At 29.9% G+C, this 24880-nt stretch overlaps 4 protein-coding genes across 5 annotated transcripts in view; 1 reads left to right on the top strand and 3 right to left on the bottom strand.

Annotated features, from left to right (window-relative positions):
* Nucleotides 1-3235, bottom strand: part of LOC100570130 — a 4072-nt gene extending 837 nt beyond the window's left edge. The window contains exons 1-2 of one of the 2 annotated variants that reach the window (XR_001679743.2): nt 2970-3234; nt 2703-2832 (exon numbers count right to left, since the gene is read on the bottom strand). Coding sequence is in view for 1 of the 2 variants with exons in the window: in XM_016805709.2 (XP_016661198.1) it covers nt 2703-2832; nt 2970-3088 (249 nt within the window). In the remaining variant the exon portion in view is untranslated. Of the gene's footprint in view, nt 1-2702; nt 2833-2969 lie in introns of both variants that reach the window. The other variant, XM_016805709.2, reaches the window with a different exon arrangement.
* A 4569-nt stretch (nt 3236-7804) lies between these two features.
* On the top strand, nt 7805-8304 carry LOC107884159 (eukaryotic translation initiation factor 3 subunit B-like). The gene is made up of 2 exons (XM_029486410.1): nt 7805-8114; nt 8184-8304. The coding sequence occupies exons 1-2, from the start codon at nt 7816-7818 to the stop codon at nt 8302-8304; spliced, it is 420 nt and encodes a 139-aa protein (XP_029342270.1). The 5' UTR covers nt 7805-7815.
* Nucleotides 8305-12436: 4132 nt separating this feature from the next.
* LOC115033905 (zinc finger MYM-type protein 1-like) lies at nt 12437-15439 on the bottom strand. Its single transcript, XM_029488720.1, has 2 exons — nt 15031-15439; nt 12437-14766 (listed from the first exon to the last, which is right to left on the bottom strand). The coding sequence occupies exons 1-2, from the start codon at nt 15079-15081 to the stop codon at nt 12463-12465; spliced, it is 2355 nt and encodes a 784-aa protein (XP_029344580.1). The 5' UTR covers nt 15082-15439; the 3' UTR covers nt 12437-12462.
* A 3430-nt stretch (nt 15440-18869) lies between these two features.
* LOC100165468 (methionyl-tRNA formyltransferase, mitochondrial) lies at nt 18870-22879 on the bottom strand. Its single transcript, XM_001943162.5, has 5 exons — nt 22479-22879; nt 22193-22399; nt 21819-21941; nt 21277-21455; nt 18870-19360 (listed from the first exon to the last, which is right to left on the bottom strand). The coding sequence occupies exons 1-5, from the start codon at nt 22673-22675 to the stop codon at nt 19002-19004; spliced, it is 1065 nt and encodes a 354-aa protein (XP_001943197.1). The 5' UTR covers nt 22676-22879; the 3' UTR covers nt 18870-19001.
* Between the last annotated feature and the right edge of the window lie 2001 nt (nt 22880-24880).

Here is a 24880-nt window from a genome sequence, read left to right on the forward strand (position 1 = left end):
CATGGACTCGGTAGCTAAGAGTACCATTTCAAGACGTTTATAAAACGATGTATTACACAAACACTGCCATCACTATCTTTGCCGAATGAACCAACGTCGATCATTAAAAATTTAGAATTGGCGTCGGCGACAGCCATTAAAACAATTGAAAAATACTGTTTGTAATTATAAAACATGCTACCAGAATTGTGAGGGCATTTTATTCTAATATGTTTCCCGTCAACACTTCCAACGCAATTTGGAAAATTCCATTGTGTGAAAAATTCATTAGCGACACTTTTAAAATCATCAACTGTAGGAGTAGGCATATGTTTTTTTTTTAATGCATTCCAAATAGCGATACATACTTCGATGACTATATTTGATACAGCAGTCTTTGAAATTCGAAATGTTAGCGCTAACTGTCGAAATGCTAATCCTGTGGCCAAGTATCTACATAAAAATAATAAAATAAGTATTATTTTTTAGAATACCTTTATTTTTAATAATATTTTAATGATCCGATACATTTTAAACCAGGACATTATTAATGTACAGTTTCAAGGTTTCAAATAAAAATAAAAATTCTGTTTTAATTAGAATTAATTAGCTATTAATTAAACTTTAATTAATTAATTAATTTAAACTTTAAGCACTTATAAAAAAAAATTGTGACTAACGATTTTGGATTTTTTTTTATCACTGTGAGAACAACTTATAAGAAACCTTGTATTAAATTTTCAAAGTTTTCTATCCAACCAAAAATTTTTTATCGTTATTTTAAAAAAAAATACTTAGAAAAATTGAAAATTTCATTTGTCTATAAATAGCTCAAAAAAAGTCGAAACACTTTGAAAATTTAACCCTGTATAGACAACGCTAATATAAACATCTGTTGCAAATTTCAAGTGCTTACAATAATTATTTTTTGAGTTACAGTAAAATTAAGTTTTCGTTTTTGTCAAAAATTGGTTTTGCGTAAAAATTCGCGTTTTTCCGTTATTTTTTTAAGGTTTTTCCTGCCGCTTTTGAAAAGTATTGGGAAATTTTCACTTTTGACCCACCAAAGTACCAACTAGATTCACTTTCCTTTCAGAAAAGGTACAACTTTTGAAAATCGAAGCATTTTTACTGCTCCAAAAGTTGTCGTCAGACAAAAAAAAAAAAAAAAAAAAAAACACACATCATTGTAAAATCAATACATTCATCACTTCGTTCAGAATCTAAAAATCAATTTTACAAAATATTTCAGTAAATACCTACCTAATGTATATTACCTACTATAATGCTATCACTATCAGTTATATTTTTTTATATTACCAATATTAATCAACATTTAGATATAGATTACTGTTGGTGTTTAAATTAGAAGACACTAAAGCCAGGGTTCCCACAGCATTATGTCTTGTACAGTGTTGTGCTTCGTATATTTTATGTTACAATTAATCTCATTTATCAAATATTCTAAATTTAAGTTTTAGTATCTGTACTTTGTAATGTTAATAATTGTTAACCTAAGTATTTGGTGTGTCATGTAAGTGCCTACTCATGGTACCTACTCATGTTTGTCATTCTTTGTAATTATTGTCAATATTTAATTTACTTATTTTTTATTTTAAAGTTTTATCAAAATGTCCTATTCTGAACCCTTTAAAATAAGAATTTGAACCCTTAGAATTGTATAACATATAACTAGAATATTTGTATATAATAAATTGCAATAATATTAACTATCATTCTATATAAGTCATGAAAAAAATCCAATGAATTTAATAGTACCTACCTATTAATTATAATCTAAAAAAATAAAATAATAAAACTATTACAGATTTACAAATTAACAACAGCAATATTTTCCTTCATAGAAACTACCTGAACATAAGCATAATAATTGTATACAAGAAATATAAAACCAAAACAAATGTACCTACTGAAGTAGATAGGTATAGCCAGTGGCGGCGCCAAAGGCGGGCCCGGGCGGGCCATGGCCCACCTTAGAAACCCCTGGCCTGCCTAAAAATTTTGATTAAATTTAATAGTTGAAATTATAATTTTTAAGTATTGTTACGTAAATAGAACATATCCCTGTAATTTCGTGGTTTGGTTTTCCTAAATCACACACACTTCACACATAGCTATATATGGATACAACATAGATTGTTTACGTTTTTTTAGTCGTTGTTAGATGTATGATATTATGTTGTTTATTAAATAAAGAAAATATAATGAATTGCAGTTTTATGTATTTAATTTTACTTTTCTTTTTAAATAAGTATCTAATAAGTAAATAACCCAACTCACCAAAAACCCTGGTCACTAAGACTGTAACTCAACCACCATTTTTCAAGGGGGGAGGTCAAAGACCTTAAGAGATTGAATAAACAATTTGTATTACAAAGGTACTGTACTTATATATGTAGAGTCAAAGGTGGGCAATCCAAAAAAGGACAATCTGGCCCCTGTCAACCCCCTTCCCCCCACCCGTTTATTCGACTACCATACAACCATACGTCCAAACAACTGTGCCTGCCCAAATATATTATGTTGGCCACAGAAAAATTCCTGGCGCCGCCACTGGGTATAGCCTTTTTTACAAATGTATAGTTTAGATTAATAATAATATATAAATATTAATATAATATTTTATGCGAGTACCTACTCTGTCATTGAATGGGTCTCTCATGATAATCTACTAAAAAACAATTATTATAATTTATAGGTACCTGTTTTCTTAAAGCAGAAGCGGTATCTTTCCAATTTGCATCTATTTGGAGATGTAACTTAATCAATTTGGCTGTGTCAACGAATAGTGAACAAAACGGGCATTTAAGTACAACATCTTGGTTTAAAAACCTTGAAACAATAATCAATAAAAAATAATTAAATGGATAGGTAATACTACGTTACTACAATGTCCGGTTAAAATCAACCGACATTTTACCGGACATTGTAAGAACGGCCATCGATAAATAAATAATATAGGTGCCTACTGCTTGTTGAAACACATTCTAAGACATTCAGCATGGAACAAATGACCGCATTGAGTTGTGAATACAGATTCCTGGTATATGCCGGTAAATACGGCATTGCATACTCCGCAACAAAACATCTTGCACAATCTTATAATAGGTAAAATGAAATATTAATAAAACGCACATCCGTCATCCGTATACTCTGCAGTATAGCCTTACTAGACAAATTTTATATTAATGACATATTTATTAACCTTACTAAATGAGTTTTAGTTTAAAATATTAAATGCTGATATAGACGATATAGGTACTTAAGTATATAGTATTGATATATCTATGATTATAAATTATAATGAGACATAAATTAAGATATTAATGTATATAATGATAACATTATTAGTCGTCATGGGTTAATTAATTGTGATGGTTATATTATTATATTACAATAATAATATGTGCATTTAGAGTATATAGGCATAGATACACATAACACTAAATTAATAATTAGGTATATTATTATGAATAGGGAATGTTGTTATTACTTATTAGTTATCAATATAATATTATACCTAATGATAAATTATAAATGAAGATTGAACTAATGAGGAAATTATAGAGCTGATTATAACTTATTGGTGTGGAAACTGGAAATATTAAACATGGATAGACTTTGGATAAATGGTATCTTTAGCGATATATTTATTTAGAACAGAGGAAAGAAGGGAAATCAGTGGACTGATGATTGAATTTAAATTTGAAATTAAATTGTAATAACATGGAAAAGATTTTTTTTAAATTTTACATTAAGATTTACACAATCTGTATTTTTTATTACAATAAGCATGCAAGGTGAGCATTGCCCCTTGTCAGATTTCAAAAGTAGCCCAAGAGGCTAGTGCCCGAAGGTCTTCCATTTAACATTTAACCATTATTATATTATCGCAAAAACATGCTTATATTTATAGGAAAATATTATTTTATTGTGTAATCACTAAGCAATTATTGTCACAATGATAAATAGGTAATCAGTCATTTTATTAATAGTTGGAATATATTAATTATAATTTATATTAGATTAAACACATGAGTGGGCGTGCCTCAAAATTGGTAGGTATGCATAATGCATGTATTTTAAAAAGAACATAACATATTAATATGCGCTTGCAAGTTGCAAGCGGTTGGCTACTCATTTGGGCTGGTCCATGAACTAACTAAGATAATTATCCAATCATTAAGATATTATCTTAGTTCATGGGCTGGCCAAAACGTTTGGCACCTCTATTAAAAACGCCACTAATTACGCCACTGATAGGTATGTGGAGTAAGAAGCCATTACTCATTAGTGACACCATGACAAATTTAACTTGATTTATCATAAGTGACACTTCACCGAGATTGTTTTTCGGTATACAGTTATAAATAGCCACGGTCCACGACCCGCGAGCCGTTTATTGGGTTTAGTGAGGTTTAATCTAACCCTAGGCGTAAATCGCAGGGGTGCTAAGGGTGATTAGCAAGGCTGGGCATTAACGAGTTAAAAAGTTTAAGTTAAGTTAATAAGTTAATTTTATATTAACTTTTTAACTTAACTAGTTAATTTTGGCTTTTCATTAACTTAACTGTTAACTAACTAAATTTCTTTTTTAATTAACGTGAAATTAACGAGTTAATTTTTCATTTCAAGAAGTAAGTTAAGTTAATTTATTTTGTTTTTAATTTTATCATATTTCACTATTTCAGTATATTTCGTTTTCATGTCAAAAAATATTTACCGTGAATTGTTTAAAGTAAAAAAAGTATATAATTCGAATTTAACTAATATGGAAACACTGTATAAAATATAAACACTATAATCTATAATTTAGTTTTGGGTTGGAAAAAAATTAAGTACGTTAGCGTTGTATAAACAAATTAACTTTTTTTTTAACTTAATAAAAAGTTTACAAAAAGTGTGTATTAACTTTAAACTTAACTGAGTTAACCTATAGTTAAATTAACTTTTAACTTTTAACTTTTTGTTATTGGTGCATATTAACTTAACTTAACTGAGTTAAAAAAAATCATTAACTTGCCCAGCCTTGGTGATTAGCACCATGAATTTTAGTGCTAGCACCCCGAATCCTGTGATTATAACTTATAGTACTACTACCTTAATATTTCCATAATACCTACCTAATTACATTTATTAAAAATTCAAAAACAGATTTATTTAATTATTTGTATTAATAAATTAATAATATAATATATCAAGTTTACATCTGGATATATTAAACTGATATGACATAATAATAAAATATAAATATATTGTAATATAATATCATAATTTATTGTTGTTACTTGTTGTGAGATTATGATATAGTAAGGAACCGGGAAATAATTGTTAAACATAATGAACATATTTTACAACTTAATATATATAAATTATAAGATTCGGCGTATCTAGTGTCTAAAATCAACGCAGACCGTCCGCGACGCGACGCGCTCGTTTTCTCTAATTAGACCCGCAGTATAGGTAATTCCACAAAATAGGATTAAAATAGTTTTGTAGCTTTATTGCAATCCGTCCCGTTGGATTTGTGTGATTACTGATTTGTATTTTGTTAATATCATAGAACAATATAGAAGCGAAACTCGATCAGCTGATGGGTGAAGTGTTTACCCACGGTCTTAGATTATTAGGTCTGGCAACTAATCCCCGAATATGAAGCTCTTATTGACGGGTCCCGCTCTGGTGGCGCCATCTACCGGCCAAGTACCAAAATATTATTTCGATGATTGTCGACTTAAAAAAATTAATTAAGACTGTGGGCTTAACGATCCATTGAATATTATCGGCATTATTTTGCTCATAGTAAAAATCTATGAGCCTATGACTGTAAAATACCGCCAAAATATACAGACCCATGTTATTGGCACATTGTCCTTATAAAGGTCTACAAGTAATGACTACTTAAGTACCAAAGTTGAAAGTACTAACTATTATTATTATTATTTTTAGGTGTTATTATATTTTTATACTTTTAAATAATAATTACTATTATAAATTTATAACAGTAAAAATGTTTATCTATTTGTTTAATCTTTGAATGAGTAATAAATTATTAAAATACAAATTACTACTAGAGCGCGCCACCAGAGCGGGACCCGACAATAAGAGCACTACTGATTTGTGTTAATAGGTTGGGGAGTTGCATGGGCATGTGTTTACCTATGATCTGAAGTCCGAACAATGAAACTGTTTCCGTAACACTGACATGATGTTATACCCGTATTGAAAAACCGTTTCCGCTTAATAGGCAGGATATTCTGCGCGGGGTCGGGTTGTTTCCACTGTTTACTTTTATCATATATTACGTATGCCACGCCGTGTTCAAGGTTACAATCGCCCGATTCGGCCAATTCACGGAGTTTCATACCCCTGTTAATATATATGGTGTTGTACTGTTGGGGTGTGTGACGGGTCAGTTTCCTCCAAAAAAATGTTAGTGCTTAAGCCCCCCCCTGATATTTTTAGGTGATTTGCGCCTATGATCTAACCTAACATTTTTTTTTATAATGCCGCCAACGGCGTTGGCCGGTATTATTATTTATTATTTAGATTTAAGTTAATTTGATAACGGCGGCGCCATCTACTGCCGCCAAATAATTTTTCACTCTACGCGTTCGTAAAGAATTGGCCCTCGCAGCTGTTCAATTTCCAAAGTTAGATAGCGCTGTCATATACGATTTACAACGATGAACGAGATGTGGCCATGCAGACTTACAGTGGTGGGTCGTCGAAAGTATTATTTTGGAGCAATTGCTCCTTCAACATTTTTGGTTGGTGGGTTGTCCCCCTGCTACAAAATACCTAGCCACCTAGGACGTGCCTAGGTGGCTAGGTATATCGTAGACATATCATAACCGATTATGCAAACCGTTACAAATGTACGCATATTTTGTAAATTTTTAATTTAAACTTTTTTGATGAGTTGGAAATGCTGTTATAAACATCATGGGTTGTGGGTGGGTGGAAACATCGTACACATTTTTGCTCCTCACAAAAAATGAGTTCAACACGCCACTGTGGCCATGTGGGCGAACGGCAAACCACCGTCGGATTACTTTTTAGGAAAACGTATTGAAGGGCTTCAGCCCTTGTCACATAATATGACACCGGTACACTGTGCAATTGCACAGTAGCACAGTGGCCCACCGCCCCTACACTTATATTTTATAATTAGCTTAAAGTTAGTCCACACGTCCAGTTTAAAAATATAAAATAGTTAATAATACCTTTAAGGTTCTATATTCTATTTCCTAATCTGTGGTTCTACATAACACGTTGTCTCCGTGAAATCATGTGTAGTCCGCGTTTAGAGTTTTATTGTCATTCACCAACTAGAACAATAATATATTGTATTATTTATTATAATAATATTATTAATTATTATGTAAGGCCTGACCCACAGTGGAATGCAATGTAATACTATTGTAATGAAGGTAGTTGAATATCTAGTACCTATATTATTATGGTAAAAGGTTAACCACAAGGTTTACACGGAATGCGCAGCCAGTGTAAATTGTAATGTTTTGATATTTTATAAATCCACTTTGGTTTTGATCGTTTCGTTACTGAAAATTGTTGTGGACTACCTATGGTAAATTATAGTCTAGAAGTAGACGGTAGCAGTTACTTATTGTCAATCGTGGTTCTAACGCTGACTACATTTAACCAACTTACCAACTACAAGTTTATCCTGACCATCCCAGGTCTCGCGTAGTTCTCACTACACGTATCTTCTCCGTTTTCTGCTCATTGTTTTTGTTCCATTGTATTGATTTCTTTCATTCGATTCTAGATAAGGCAGACAGCCGATTCGTCATGGCGGTGGCCGGCGATGCCGTCGACAACAAAATCGACGAAAGTAAGACAGCGACAATTAATCAGACCTTATCTAAGGCTCCTCCAATCATTCGTGTGACATCGTCATTTTTAGTATTGTTCAATCTCGTACTGCAAAAGAAACTCGAAGTGTCCACCGTCATTAAAGTTGACGGTATTCCTAAAGTCGAACCCAAAAGCTTCGACCATCTCCAACAAGTTATCACCGAAATATTTACGAAGTTCGGTAAAATCCTCAGAGATTACTATCCAAAATCTGAAAATGACGACACTAAAGGGTGAGTGCCTACTCTAGACTTTCCGCTTTGAATGTACATTTTGAAAAAGCCACTGTTTTCTTTTATTAGTTACTTATTCATTGAATATGAAGAACACGAAAGCGCATTGAGAGCTGTTAAGAGAGCTAATAATTCCCAATTCTGTGAACTTACTTTATCAGTACAATTAGTGTCCGACTGTAAAACGTGAGTTGAATTAATTAATTGCTTTTTTCGTTTTCATATATAATTATTAATTTTATTATTTAAATAAGTACATTTCTTTTTAGTCAATTTTTTAATAGATATAGTTAGATATTAAGTAGTTCAGTAGGTAGTGCCATTTGATTATCTTTTATCATATTTTAAGTTTTAATTTTTAAATAGGTATTGATGTAGGTATTATTATTTATTAATCAGTTTTGAATGGCAAATAACTATCTTGATTATAGAAGTAGGCACCTTAAATTATTTTTTAGAAAGCAAAATGTCACGACATTTTTTGTTTTTAGTTTTCATTAGGTATTAAATTTAATTATAATTTAGTACCTACTTGTTTGTATTTTATTTATAATATCATATTATATTATATAATATCATATTATGACACAATAGTATTTTTATAATAATATATTGTTCATTAAATTGTTTAATTTGTTATTTTTGGAGACAGACTGACTAAGCAGGCTTTATTGTAAGGATCTTTTCCAACTGCACAAATAAAATATATATTACAGTAATAAGTGGGGTACTCCACACTAAATACACTATTTAAATTATATAAAAAACTTTACACGAACAATTTTCAAACTAATTTTATTATGAATTATTGTGTAAACAATTGGTTATTAAGCATAATAATAATAATAATAATATTTTTAACCATTTATGGATGAAAATTATTTTTTTAAATTGTCTGTTTTTGGAATGCTTTTCCGCTTTATTATTTTCAATATCTTGTAAATCCCTTTTTAGACCTTGAGTTTGAGATGCTTCTGCGAACACTCCTTTGAACAAACTTTGTTCGCGTGCTTTAGAGTATCGTTTACTCGGCGACATGTTTCATAGTCACGATAAACTGCATCTTCTTGGGTCCCATAAGATAAAGGTAGTATGTTGAATGAACCAAATAAATATTCATTCTCCAACTCACAAACAAATTTTGCTATCAGCAGATTTAAAATGTACTTGTGCCGATGACACGCTCTCATATGCACTATTAGTTAGCAGCGAGAACTCGAGAAAAATAGTTAGTAAGGTGATAAATGATCTGATCAGAAAGATGTTCAACAAAAGAGGCCATAGACATTTTACGTAGGTCGTCAATGTTGCTAACTTCTTGAATTTCTTCATATTCGAATACAAAATTTGATAAGTCTAAATCCGTTCCAATCAACTTGTGTACTTTTTTTGAATTGGTCTTGTGTCAATGTGCCTAAACTAATAAATGGCTTAAGAACTTGTACTAATTCGTCATTAATGTAAATTCGGTCTAATAAAAAATAGGCTAAACTCTCCACTAATTCATTACAAACAGAAGTTTTTTTAACACGTTCGACGCCGATAGCGATCGCGTAGTCGTCATTCGTTGTCTGGCGTGACTGATTTCACGTACTACGTAGTAAAACAACACAATAATACGTCATACATAATTTAAATAATTTTGGAAAAGTAATTTTTGTTGTATTTCTCAAGTGCACATATTCACTAAGCCAACTGCACATTTTATATTTCCTAATGCACAATATTAGTGTCCTCCTGCACCTTACAATAAAGCCTGTGACTAAGTTAAATAAAAATACCTTTTTTTGAATTCCTAAAAAATTAAACTGACATGTTAGGTAGGTAGATGTAGTACATGTATTTGAATAGTTTTATAAATAGTTTATCATATTATATCTTCTATACCTACCTATTATATTTGCATGTGGTCATTAAGTTGAAATTTTAAATTTTGTGTCACTGATATCTCATCTGAATGTAATGTGGTTATAAATTATATATTATAATTTAGTTATTTTATTTTTCGTGGTCAGATATGATTGCACAAAAATAATATTATTATTTCCAATAATATTACTAAAAATATGTTTACAACGCTGATATAAGTGCCCGTTTAAAAAAAAACCCGATTAACTATAATTAACCCGTAAGCACAGAGTATATGAAATTCTGTGCCGTAAGTGGTCTAGTACTCTGATCCCATACTCTCGTAGACCGCTGCAGTTTTTTGTTTCGGTTTACTTCTTAAAATGTCTAATAAATTAATTAGTTTCTTTAAAAGTATTAAATTTAAGTCGAAAATATGATAGTGAAATAAAAGTTGATACTGTAAATATATTATTTCTACAAATAATGCGACGGAACAATATTGAAAAAATGTATGGTCTTAAACTCTTAATGTAATTAATAAAACTAAGTGGTCTAGGAGATCGCACCATACCATTGGCGTAATTTTTGTTCATCGTACCACAGTCAGTGGCGCCGAACATGTACTTAAGGTGGTGCAAATGCAACTGTACCACCTACAATTGGTGGGTGAGTACTGGCCACTGGGTGTCTTGGTCCATAAAGTTTTTGAAAACTGACACTTAGTAGCCAGTAGGTATTAGGTAGTAGGGGTGCCTACTTAATATAAACTTGTTAATACTTTGATAATTGATGGCCAAGTAATTGTAGAAAGTAGGAACTAGAAACAATTAACAAATAGCATAGATTAAAATAATAATATATAGGTATACTATGCAAATAATTAGAAGACTATAATTAGGTATAGACGTATAGTAGATAATATTAGTAATTACAACAACTTCACAAACCGTGTAATGTACTAATGTACCTATGCAAATTAAAACTATTTATATTTCATTTATATTAACGTCAGTGGCGTATTTAAGGGGGCGACGGGGGGGGGGGGGCAATTGCCCTGGGGCGCCAGATTCTGAGTCTTCAAAGGGATGACGTCGCTAGAGGTTATAAGTTATAACAGAGGTTTTTAATTAAATTTTATTGGATTTGTTGAGAAATTATATTAGTGATAAGTGATAACCTGTATCTTTCTTATAATATCTTATACATATCTATACATATTTCTATATATATATATAGTTATATATGTAATTTATTTTATAATATTGTCATACGTAGATGCCTACAATTTAGAAAAAAAAAGGCTAAAATTTAAAATTATAATTTGTTTTATTTGATTACAAAGGTTACTTTTTTTATTAGGAATAAATGAGTGGTAATGGTGAAATAAAAGTGTTCTCTAAATTAGTGGAAGCATAGATACAATAAGGGGAATATATACATTTTGAGTTATCACTTTTTCCAGGGCTTGAAAAAATTTCTGTTTCGATTTTGTATACCGGTTTTTATTTTTTTCAATTTTGGTTTCAATTTTTCAATATCGGCATTAGGAAATTTCGGTTTTGGTTTCGATTTTGTATTCCGGTTTGGCAGTTTCCAATTTTTTTCGGTTTCAGTTTTTAAACGGTTTATACCGGTTTCAAAAATCGGTTTCAAGGCCAGGACTATTTACATTCTTAGTTTATTAATTTTTTTGAATCACCGGATCGAGCGTTCAAATCGCTTTTGGTGTAAACTAAACTTTCCAAAATGTCAAGATATTAAGATTTTCAAAAAAATACAGTTTTTAAATTATATCTACGTCTTCGGTTTTTAATTTACTACCGATATCCAATTTTTTCCGGTTTCGGTTTTGATTTTGTTATTGAATTAGAGGGGGCATATACGTTTTTTGTGACAGTGAATAAAAGGAAACTGAGAAAGGGGTGCCAAAATCGTAAATACGCCTCTGATAAACGTGCTACTGCCCTTGCGACTTGCCCATTGTGCTAACGTGCCGTGTTTTCGATAACGGATGATGACAATTTTATTTTGATAAACCAATGAATTTTGTACGACCGTTCATCATACATGTTTATTATTTATAAATAGGTGGAAAATATGAATAAAATTACTGCCGATTCCTTGTTATCAACTACAAACGTATGTCGTATTGACTATTGTGTATTCCCTACATTATGTATGGCTCTTCGTATTGCTTGTACATTACCAGTATGTAATGTAACCACTGAAAGAACTTTTTCTTGACTTTAAACATAATTGGAAATAATATTTTTGTGGGTGTCTAGGTAGGGGTTGGTGGGTGTTTACAATTTGTGTTTGCATCACCCAGGCCCGTGCGCAGGATTTTAGAATGGGGGGTGTTTTGAAAAAAAAAAATGTATAACATAGATACATCAATAATCAGCAAATAGTATTATAATTTATTTATATTTATTATTAATTTTGTAAGTACCTATGTTAAATGTGTTTTTTAACAATACCTACCATAAAATACAAATCATTTTTTTAATAAATTAACTCGACGAGGGACAGAAAAGAATTGATTCAGTGCTTGATTTATGTCCACGTTTATATCTCGATGTATATTCAATGATGCCAGTCCATTTAAGCGATCTTCGCCCATTGTTGATCGTAGGTAAGTTTTCAGCCGACGTAATGTAGAAAATGACCTTTCATTAGTCGTTGTAGTCACAGGCAAAACTGACATTACACGTAACATTTTATGGACATTTGGAAATGCATCTGCATTACAAATATCAAGGGCATCAAGGGCATTTCGAATATTTTTACCAACTAGTCGTCGTCGCCAAATTTCTACCTCACTTATCCAAATTTCTGGGGAATCGTCGTGTAAAATTGAACTGTAGGTTTCAAACAACGTTTTACAAGCAACTTTGTCTAAAGATGTAGTTTCAATAGGAAAAAGACATGAGAAATTGGACAAAATATTTCGATGTTTGAGGAAGCGATCTTGAAGATGAGTGATAAATAAATCATGATATGGTATGTAAATAATAATTTTATAATAATCTGCTACGGAGTCTGTTATAATGTTAGAACGGTTAGTTTGGCGTGATACGAGTCTTGGTTTAGTCACAGGTATATTGTACTTCTTACAAATATCTTCTACAGTCACAAAAATTTTGTTGAAGTTTTCTGTAGAATATTGTCTTCTTTCTTCAAGTTCGTGTTTTGCTGCATCTGCTAACTTAACAGCCTCAACCAAATCTTGATTTTCTGTTTGTAAAACTCTACTCAATGATAAAGCCAATGCATGTACTGAATGCAAAACGTGAATTGATACTTGAAACTCTAAGGTTTTTATTGCTGAAAGGAGTTGAAAAGATCCGGATGTTGTTTTTGAATCTGTCCAAGTACTTGAAATGTTTTCTAAGGCGTCAATAACAGCTGGTTGTAAATCTATATAGGTTCCAATTGATTCATGCTGTTGTACCCACCTTGTTGCGCAGTATTTTTTAAGTTTTTTTTTCTTTTCTTGTAACAAAGTTTCATTATTTTGTATTGCATCATGAAGTGCAATTTGTCGTTTTGGTGTATTAAAAAAGTTGTAAATAGATTGGACTGTACCAAGACAGTTTCTAATTTGGGGGATACTACATGCGGCACTAACTGCCAAATTGAAACTATGGGCAGCACAGTGTGAGTAGAGAGCTAAATGATACTTTTCTCTGATATACGCTTGAACTCCGTGAAATTCACCACTCATAGTACTAGCCCCGTCATACCCTTGTCCAAATAAATACGCACAGTCAATTCCAGAATATTCAAGGAAATCCAAAATAACATTTGATAAACCTTTCCCAGTTACATCTGCTACAGGTACAAAGCATAAAAAATCTTCACGTATTTTTAATTTAGCGTCATCATTATTTAAATACCTTACACATATTGAGACTTGTTCTATGCCAGCAATATCGGCAGTTTCATCTGCTGTTACTGAAAAAGCTTGAGATTTATTGACTCGTTCAATAATCTGTTTTTGAATTAAATTATGAAATATGACAATAAATTCGTTTTGTATACGGTTACTTATATACATGGCATTTTTTGAGGAATTTTGCAAAAAAGTATTAAGCTGATCGTCAGTTTTTGCTCGATATCTTAAAAGAGCCCGAAAATTACCATCGTTAGTTAAAGGTTCTTCGGAGGTTATTCTCCCTGAATCATTTGAACCACGAAGGGCCAAACCCTGCCGGCCACATAATATTAAAGTTTCGATTATAGGAATCAAACATTTTTTACTTTCATTAATGAAATTTAATTGTTGTTCCGAAATTTGTAAATCAACTGGTAAAATGTTTTGGTTATCAATTTCTGCTCTCATATTTGATTTTAATAATGAAGTTTTATGATACTCTAGTGAGTTATGGTAACTAAATGATTCTAAAGCTTTTTTCCAGTTTGTAAACGGTTTTTTAACTAACAGTCCCAACTTTTGATGTCCAATTCCTCCACCTCCGACAGAAAACAACACACAATACTTACAAAATACGCCATTCATAATTGCTGAATAAGCCAACCATTTATATTTAAGCAACCAACTTCTTTGAAATTTTAAATTTCTTTTTTCGGAAACAGGAAATTTATAGTCTTCTGGAGGAGTCCAAATCAAATTTTGAAGTCCCGGAAACAAGTCAATAGTTTCAGTTGCAGGTTTATTCACATATAATCCTATGTCATGTTGGTGCACAATCTCTGGAAGTGACACTGATACATTTGTTTCTGGAGATGCATTTCTCGCTGGTTCAGTTGGTTGTGACTGGTTATTAAAACTATTTTCCTGTAAATAAAATGTAAAAATTAATCAGATTAATTGAATAATTGTGTTCATAAATTTAAATATTGCATTTAATAAAATGTATTATATAAAATATTTCGACAACAATTAACAATAGATTTCAAATCACGAACGGGATGACTATATTATTATGTTCTATAGCACACGCGAAAAATGAACATACCTCTATATTATAATAGTAGTCCAATTTAATTTTTAAAAATGATTTGAATTATTAGTAATTATAATTAATTTTAATGTACTTACTATCTCATCATTTTCTAGCCGTGGTTTTTTGAAAAACGTTCGAATGTCCATTTTGATGTTATTTCTAACGGCGTGTTTGTATAACACTATAACTAACGTCTCACTGTGAGCTTACAATCGTTGTGCATGAACTATGATTATAAACAACTTTTAAAATTCCCGAAATCCGTTATCGTGTAATCTCGTGTTCTACTAATTGCGGTCGAATAAAATATTGTTGTGTGGCATGTATGCTCTAATGCTCTATACGACTATACTTATATTCATACATTTATTGTCATTATATTTTATCGATAATGGCAACGATTACGAAAGTCGATAAACAGCAAACATGAAGACAACACTATATTATATTATTATAGTATTGTACTATTATGTTATGCATTATTATTTATTACAAATAAGGTTAGAAAATATGATATATAGGTAATAGATCAAAAATGAAAAACACAATTTTTTCGGCCATGGGGGGGGTTTGAACCCCCAAAACCCCCCCCTTGCGCACGGGCCTGGCATCACCTACTAATAAGTAGTTCTAGTGCCATTGGTAGGTACCACTTACGGGTTAAGTCACTTTTTAACTTTTGAAACTACCTACCTATAACACAGAATAGATGAGATTTCATCTATACTGTGCCTATTATAACTATTTACAATATTATAGAATAGCAACCCTGCTACAGCCAATACCAGGCTATAATGAGCAACATTTCTCGAGTAAGCCTACTACATATGATCAATATCATGTAAACAGGAGTTTATACATTCGTATTCAAGATTGGATGAATAACGTTCCACATATACCAGATTCAGAAACACGTATAGTAAGTAAAATGTTTTATTATATAATTGTTTTCTAATTAGTAATATTGATGTCTAAGGGAAGTGCAAACTACCCGAAATCAAATAATTCCTAAATTAGCTAAATACATTGTAAAACAAAGGAAAACTACGGTGAATGAGGAGGCAGATGCCGCCTTTGCCCCCCCCCCTGGATCCGCCGCTGCTTAATATGAAGTTTTTTAATTCATGGAAATTTATATAGATCTAATTAAAATGCATTTGTATATTTTACATCAATAATTTTATTTAATTACTTAGTTTTATTTCAAGTGTTTCTAGGTAGTTATCAAATTTTATATCATAAATGTATATGAATAAAATTAATTTTGGTTAATTAACTAACATAAACACACTATTTTTAAAAATTTATTTATGACGATTTGTATGAATTCATGCTTAAGACTCTGCCCGCGCCCCGCTGGTGCCGTTATGATTTGAATAAAACGTATAATTTTTTACTTATAAACTAATTAAGAGGATATTAGCGCACCATTTGTTTTCCCACTCTGATCCGCGCGTAACAGCAAATTTATGTTTAACAGAATTTTAATATTAGAGTGAATTCATCTATTATCAAACTTTAAGCCAAGAACAATATAAGAACATAACCCGTGTCCCTTCGTTGGCTTTTTTATAATATTTTAATTTTTATATAATTTATAAACAATTTTTAATTGTAATATTTTACACGCTCATCACTTACATAAAAATTAAATTATCATAAAATAAGCAACGTACGGACACAGTTAATGTTCTTAACATAAAGTTTGTTCTGCTAAACGTAAATTTGCCATGCTGCTCGTGGGTCAGAGAGAGAAGAGAATACAAATATTGTGCTGATATCCTTTTAAGATTAAATAGTTCCATATCTTTCTATATCTATTTTGGGTTAACTGTGTGTCAAAACAGTCTCGAAAGGGGAACTGCCGCACATACTGGTGGAAAAATAAGTGCCATGATGTATTATGGAAAATGTATTACTTATGCACAAGTTTGGTCTCCTTATAAATATATTTAGAGTCTGGACTCTAGTAGTCTATTATTTATGGTTCTGATGTATAATGTCTAGGCGTCTAGTCAAGCTTTCTAACTTTTCAAAATCTTGTAGTTTGTCATACTCAGTCCTTTTGCATTTTCGGTTCATTTTGTTTGTTTTATTGTCTTGACATTTTTCAGATGATGGCAGAAGCCCAATTGGCCATGGTCAAGAACAAAGTTTCCAAGATATTTTGAAGACTTGTATTAGTTACCTGGATATTCGCATTGAGTATGACAAACACAAAAGAGCCTTGGATGCTATTACGCAAACATAAAAGTCATACTTAAGCTAAAAGTGAGTTTAATATAACATCTAATTCAAAGTGGACTGAAATTTTAATTTATTTTTATGTAATAATACTTTTCCTGGACAACTGCTGGACACTCACATAGTCACGCTGTACATTCACTCCGACATGGAATTTTTTCCATAACATAAAAGGGCCACATTGAAATATTTAATATAGTATTATAATTTGTCAACCATTCAAACAATCTTGATTCATTTTAGTTTTTAATATTCATATATTATACTCAGCTCACCTTGGTTGATTGCTGTTTACAAACTGAATTAATATGTATTTTTTTTTTTTTATATTTTATGAACTGTATTTATATGATTAATTATATCTAACTAATGATTTTTCGGCCTGTAAGAAATGTGTGTACTGGATCTGCAGTCTCTTAATTTCCTAACTCTAGTGTATTTCTACTCATGGGTAAATTAAAATATATTATATCGACATTATTTTCAATATTTACACATTTTGAACAAGTGAATTATGCGTGCTAGTATTTATGCTTTTTTTAATGTAGAAATTATGCTTTAGGCATAATAATTCTTATAAAATAATATAGTACTTATGACGAGTTATGTGAACAATCACTAAACATATAACAAATCAATATTGAGCTAAACGTTGTAAAATAAAATTTAGTGACCAATGATTGGTCTATTAAATTTTATTGAACCATCAGATTAATACATTTTTCATGCAACCCATCATTAGTATATAAAATAAGTCTGTATTAAGTAAAATAACAACTAATTCATATTATAATGGATGTAAAATTTTAAATATTAAGTCCCTTCATATCATGTATGTTTTTGCTGTTGTTTTTAACTATAATAATATAATAATTCTCCTACTCATAATTATTACACATGACTTGTTTAAGATATTAATATTAGTATGTTTAATATTTAACTGTTTGATAGAGCCTTAACTCAATCAAGCTGAAGTGGTGGTACATTTTATTATGTTATCTAGTCATTGTAATTTCCACACACTAATTTTTTTTGTTCCGTATGGTAAATTTTCTTGTTTAGTAATGTTAGTAAATACAAAATAATCTAGCCAGTCAATCATACCAGATTTGTTAAAATGTCAAATGAAAGCTCTTTTTTTCTTGTTCATCTACATTGATTGGCAATTTAGATAATTTGTTTGTTATGTGAATAACATTATTAAACAATTAATAAAAATTAAGAATACATCCAGAATAAATTATTATTATAATAAAATATTGTGGCCCGGCATGGCACAGAGGCTGAAATCTATCACGCAACGTGATTGAGAGTGAGCAACGGCTGCTGCTACTAATCCCCGATGGGTGACCACCCAGGTCCATAGTGGCAAAAACCTTGCCACACATATACATGTTCCTAACCAACCGCAAAATCTACAATAGCTAACAGCCATAGTTATAACACTAATTTAAATATAATATAGTAAAAAAAAAAAGGAAGTCACTTGTTGCGAGGCCCTAGGAAAATACCACTTCAGGCTTCTATTCCTAACTGAGCCTTTAATTTATGCGCAATAAATTTTTTTTATTACAACACAATTCAAAGTAATGAACAATTCTGTAATAATTCAATGTATTGTCCACATTATGTTTCATTTTGAAACAATGAATTTCAATTAAACTATTAATAACATAATATGTAACTTCAATACTTGGTAACATTTTTTATTAATAACTAAATTCTAAAATATACATTTTACAATCATTTTATACAATAAAAGAATCCCAATACCTATTTACTAGTACATAGGATTTGTTAACTGCAAATTTACATAATTATGTCAATCAAATTTTCGTTCACTGTTTGGTTTCATGTAAACAAAACCATTGAAAAAATCTTTACCTGACATTGTTTTATGCCCAGGAATTTTAAGTTTTTCAATAGACACATAACCTCCTTTTCCACCACATTTAACAGATAATTTTTGTCTTTGCTTATCATATACTAAATCTCCTGGTTGTAACTGAGTTTCTGCATTTGACATCTGATAAATGCATACTTTCAACAACTTTACAGATGTACCATGCCAAGTGGTTATTAATGGCCACAAGCCACACAATGCTCGATATTTGTTATAAACTGAATTAGAATCCATAACATTCCAATCAATAATGGATAAGGTTTTGTCCACTTTTGGTGCTATAACATTAATTTAAAATCAACAATTAAATATTTATTTTAAAACTATAAAATATAATTTTACCATTGATTATAAATACTATCAATGATTATATTAATGTTAAATTATAATATAATTTGCATATTATTTTCAAAAACCCTTAACATTTAGTAACATTTTTAAAATACTCTTAGCTTATGATAAGACATAAAATGTTGAATCATATAATATTTAACATGAATTTTAACAATTTCATTTTGAATACTTTAAAAAAAAGTATCTTATAATATTATGTTTTAGTTATTACATGATTTACCTACATGTTAATAATTTTCAATAATGCTTTAATTTTTATATGCAAATTTTAAATTAGAACATGATAATGAAACAAATAAAAAAATTATACTTTTTTAATGGACAATACTATCTCATAATACCACGGTTAATTTTACAGATTGGCGTACACTATATGCTGCCTGTATATAAGTAAGATCTATGCGATGAATGTAGTTACAAGCCACAAGTTTATGTGTAGTTATGTAAAACAAAGTATTATGAAATGCATGATAAAACAAATTATAATCTGAAAATGTGGTTTGTCAGTTCTCTTAGCAAGAAAATTTTAAGTTTTCAAAAGTTTCTAAATTATTTAATATAAATATCGAATATTCTTTAGATTTAAATATTTATAATTGTTAAGACGTTTTTTATATAATATTTCTTTGCTTGTTTTGCTAGTTGTTGTTTGAAAAATAAACAATCCTTATTTTTAAATTTTAAACTACTTAGAATATGTATATTATGTATAATTTAATTTAAACAAAATTTAGGATAAATTCTGCAATGAACATAAGATGGATTTTTATGTCTTTAGTAAATCTCATAATTAATGATTAATTATGAATTTGTATTTACTTTGTTTCTAGGTTACATACAGTATAATTGATTAAACAAGTTAAGACACTACTAGATGGGCTCTCATGACTATAATACTCAGGATGGTAGGAAAAAAAGTCTTGGAGGTAAAAAGTCTGTTTTCTAAAGATAATATCTAATAATTAAGTAATCCAATAAATGAGGAACTACTAAATACAAAACAGATAAGATAAAAATAATAGCTAATAATTATAAAATTATAAAAAGAAATATCTCATTGAATCTTAGTCAATAATATTATCAAAATATAATACATTTATATATCACTTCTCAGGAACATTTATACGGAATAGGAAAAAAAATATTACATAATTATAAAAATCCTAGTTGTATAAATATTCCCAGCTTGCTGAATGTATTATAATAATTATAGTACCTACCTGATCGAATACATTTATATGTTTAATTAATTTTTAAAATCATATCTATTAAATATTAAAGTTTGTTATTCTTTTAAATTTATAAATATTTTATTTCACCATGAAGTTTATAAATACCTATACTTATTTCATATTTTGCATGGACAGCATAATCTAAATTCTCAACACAGAATAAATGTATATTTAATAAAATCGTGAGAAAAATGGTTATTTAATTCCTCTATCTTGTGTTACCGACTAACCCTATAAACTTGAACTCAAATAGATTACCTATTGTATTGTATTTATTGTTTGGTATCAACAATAGCATTCATGCATAAAGGTTAAATGTATCCACTTAGTCATAAATTGAGAATGTGCAGTTATAAACTTTACTGTTTGGTAAAAATCAATTTTCCGTGTAATATGCCATATAGTGCACACATTATTGCATAAATACAGCCACACACCAACTGACTCTGCCAGCGCTATTAGTTCACCATGGTTGCTGCATAGATGAACGATAACATAGTGTACGCCAACCTGTGTAGATAACCATTTCAAATACTTCTTTATTTTTAGCATTTGAAATCAACAAATTTTAAATCTTAATTACTGTAGAAATATCTTTTATATTTTACCATAAGTTATCCCTTTTTCAGATTGTGGTACTGCGTACCTTAAACTCCTAGTTAATTCTTTAAATGAGTCAATTAACAAACGTCCACCCATATCCGATAGTTTCTTCTTTAGTTCATCAGCTGTTTCATCTTTGTCAACTGAACAACTATGTTGTCTAACAATTTCACCAACATCAAACCTAAGAAATAAATTTAATATGCTCAACAAATAACAAATAAATAAAATAGTTATGTATTTATAAATATTCCTGACAAATATTTATTGTACATCATATATTATATACAGTTTATCCCTAAAGTCCTGTATCACCATAAGTAGCTCTGTGAGTCCTTGACTCATCAATATATTAAACATTTTATAAACTGGGATTTTTTCTAGAGTTATCTAGGAAAATTCCAATTTAATGGCATATATTTCTTGTAGATGAATGTAAAAAACCTGATTTAAATTGACTTTTGGAACATACTGCATAATACTAATAATTAATAAACAAATAATGTAATAATGTTATGAGATACCATGTAAAAATTAGTAAATTTACCTACGAGGATGGATTTTCATTATTGTTACTCCAGATGTTAAATCACCATTAAGTATAGTATATATTATAGGGGCAGCTCCTCGCCATCGGGGTAAAAGACTGGCGTGTACATTAATCATTCCTCTGAAACCAAATTTATACATTATTAATTATTAGAATATATATACCTAAAAATTACATTAAAACAATATAAATGTCGCATCTGTGTTATGAATTTAAAGCACTGAGTTTAAAATATAAAATCTTCATTCTTCCTACTCAAAAAAAATGCATTACAATTATGAATATTAATAATAATTCATTTTTTTATTAGATAATTGATTAAAATAAAACAATATTTAATATTATGTTTAGAAATTATATTGCATTCTTACAGCGGAAAACATTTTATAATTTTTTCCGGTATTAATCGTCCGAAAGACACAACCACTCCAATATCATATTTTCCATCCAAGAGTGTTGTGTTAACAGGCCAATCGTATATATCTAATTTTTCTTCTTTTGCAAAACTTTTGACATTGATGCCACTGCCCGTAGAAGTTGTGACAACATCTACCTTGGAAATTATAGTCTGTGTTCTCCTATAAAAAATGTTCTCAGCGATTAGCTAAATAAGATAATTTAATTTCACCGCCTACACTACATAATGAGTATGATTACATTTTTGATGTGAGCATCTGAAGACTTTTGACCGAAAAATCATCATTGCCAAAGAACATGACGCGCCAAGGAGGACCTTTTGAACCGCATTTATTTTTTAATGAAACGGCTGAATGTGAGAATGATGGTTTTCCTAACACTATAAGCAAACTTTTGTGAAACTTGAAACCACTTAACTTTAATAAATTGCAGTTCATTTTGGTAAAACTACCATTCAATGTTAATTTCAAACATATAACTTACAAATAAAATTAATAATATTATTGTGAAATAATATTAGGTAATATGGATTAAATTTTTATAATTTTCCGAATACAAATCGGGTCACTCAGGTACACACTACACAACTTACTGGCTACTGCACAAGAGACAAGAAGGTAACTCCGTAACTAGTAATTACATTATTATTTATTATTATTTAAAAAAAATAATGTTGTTAAGTGATAAATGATAACAGATAAAATAATGATAAGGTTGCAGGTCTACCCACCATGGTTTAAGGCACGGTTGTAGATATACCACAGAAGTTATTTATTTGTGAATAACAATAAAATAACAAAACCGCTACATGAGAAATCGAGTGAATATCCAATATTGTAAAAATATGAACTTCTAACCCTCATAAAAATTTAATTTAATTGGCTTGTGGACATTTTTGTTTTGAAAAGGTAGACAAACTTATGAATAATCTTGTATTAAATTTTCAAATCTTAGATTTAAAAAGAAAAATTTTTATGAATTCTCAACTCAAATAATTTGCAAATGTTCGTCATTTTTACGTATTTAGTCAATATTTGAACTTTAGATGCTAATAAAAAAAACTGTGACTAAGGATTTTTAATATTTTTCAAATATCATTGTAACAATATAGTAGGAGCCTTGTACTAAATTTTCAAGTATTTTTGATTATTATTTTTTTATTATTGACACCAAAAACCAAAATCAATTTTCTCAAAAATAAATTTTGCGTAAAAATTCCCGTTTTTCCTTAATTTTTCTTTTGTATTTCACGGCGCTTTTGAAAATTACTGAGAATTTTGACCTCCCCAATGCACCAACAATATTCACTTTCCAATCAAACAAGATACTGAAGTTGAAAATTGAAGCATTATTTTGATTACCTATATCGTGTACACACACAAAAAAAAAAAATAAAAAAACACACATCATTATAAAATCAATACATTCATCGTTCCACTCAAAATCTAAAACACATATCATTGTAAAATCAATACATTCATCGTTCCACTCAGAATCTAAAACCACAATCATATAAAATAATAAATGTACACAATTTTACTTTAATTAATATTTACAAAATTAAATTTAAATTTAATGTTTTTGCAAAATCATTTAAGACCCATTCTACATCAATATTTATGTCTTTTTCTATACTAAGTAAGCTCAAAATACTAAAACGAAATTGATAGGTATTGTCTACATTATCGTGCTAAACACAAACATAAAACTAAAACTATTAATATTATTTCCGATAATAGTAATAGGTTTATCGTTTGTATGTAATTATGTATACACCGTACAAAACGTTCAAAATCTTTAAACAATTTTTATAAAATACGAGTAGGTATACCGTAGATTTTTTTTAAATTTATTTATATGTATTATGCACTTACTACGACGTAGGCCGTATTTTAATTTTTTTCTTTACAAAAATTACATTTTACGATAATAAATCCGGGGAGGCTGAACTCGCATTTTTGGGGGCTTAGCTTAGCCCCATCCTATTTGTTCCTATGATTACAATCAGATTCAGTTATGAAATGTACCTAGCTAATTATGTAAAAAATAAATTAAAATAATATTGACTGTTAAATTTTGAAGGACATAAGAATGTCCGCGTATAGTATGGAATATGGATAGCACTATTTATATAAGTAGTAAGTACCTATGTAAGTATAATATTATTATTAAGCCGGGTCCACACTATGACGAACATTGTTCGTTGAGAATGTTTCTCCTATGTTTCTCCTATATATCAGTCAAAAATAAACTTTTTCAAAAAATGTTATGCTTTTTACGCCGTTTTTCACTTTTTCGACATTTTATCACCCCCGTCACTACTCTATTCACATATAGTTCGTTTGTTTTAAAAGCCACCGATGTGCGGTTTGTACGCGATATCGGTCCATAAAGCCATCGCAATCGTAGCAGCGTCGGTCGTTATTATTGCTTTTTCCGTTTTTCTCGATTCGTTTCGTTTTTTCAATTGCCGTTTGTGCTCTATTTGTTAATTTTATTTCTTCCGAAACCCGTGGATATGTGGTTCGGTGTGTACACTTTAAAATTCGCGTTCACGAGATGTCAGTCGGTCGTCATTCCCACGCACAAGTGCACAATTTTGTTTATTGTATAATATTGTATAATATTCCATTATTGTTTGG

Source organism: Acyrthosiphon pisum, chromosome A1 (assembly GCF_005508785.2).
Source record: "Acyrthosiphon pisum isolate AL4f chromosome A1, pea_aphid_22Mar2018_4r6ur, whole genome shotgun sequence".
Lineage (NCBI taxonomy): Eukaryota > Metazoa > Arthropoda > Insecta > Hemiptera > Aphididae > Acyrthosiphon > Acyrthosiphon pisum.

Excerpts from the sequence above, each read along its gene's own strand:
- LOC107884159 (XM_029486410.1), top strand. The coding sequence starts at position 7,816 with ATGGCGGTGGCCGGCGATGCCGTCGACAACAAAATCGACGAAAGTAAG. Across the intron at positions 8,115-8,183 it reads GAAAATGACGACACTAAAGG|TTACTTATTCATTGAATATG; the intron begins GTGAGTGCCTAC and ends TTCTTTTATTAG.
- LOC115033905 (XM_029488720.1), bottom strand. The coding sequence starts at position 15,081 with ATGGACATTCGAACGTTTTTCAAAAAACCACGGCTAGAAAATGATGAG. Across the intron at positions 14,767-15,030 it reads GGCTAGAAAATGATGAGATA|GAAAATAGTTTTAATAACCA; the intron begins GTAAGTACATTA and ends TTTTATTTACAG.
- LOC100165468 (XM_001943162.5), bottom strand. The coding sequence starts at position 22,675 with ATGAACTGCAATTTATTAAAGTTAAGTGGTTTCAAGTTTCACAAAAGT. Across the intron at positions 22,400-22,478 it reads CAGATGCTCACATCAAAAAT|GAGAACACAGACTATAATTT; the intron begins GTAATCATACTC and ends CATTTTTTATAG. Across the intron at positions 21,942-22,192 it reads ATTATAAAATGTTTTCCGCT|AGGAATGATTAATGTACACG; the intron begins GTAAGAATGCAA and ends ATTTGGTTTCAG.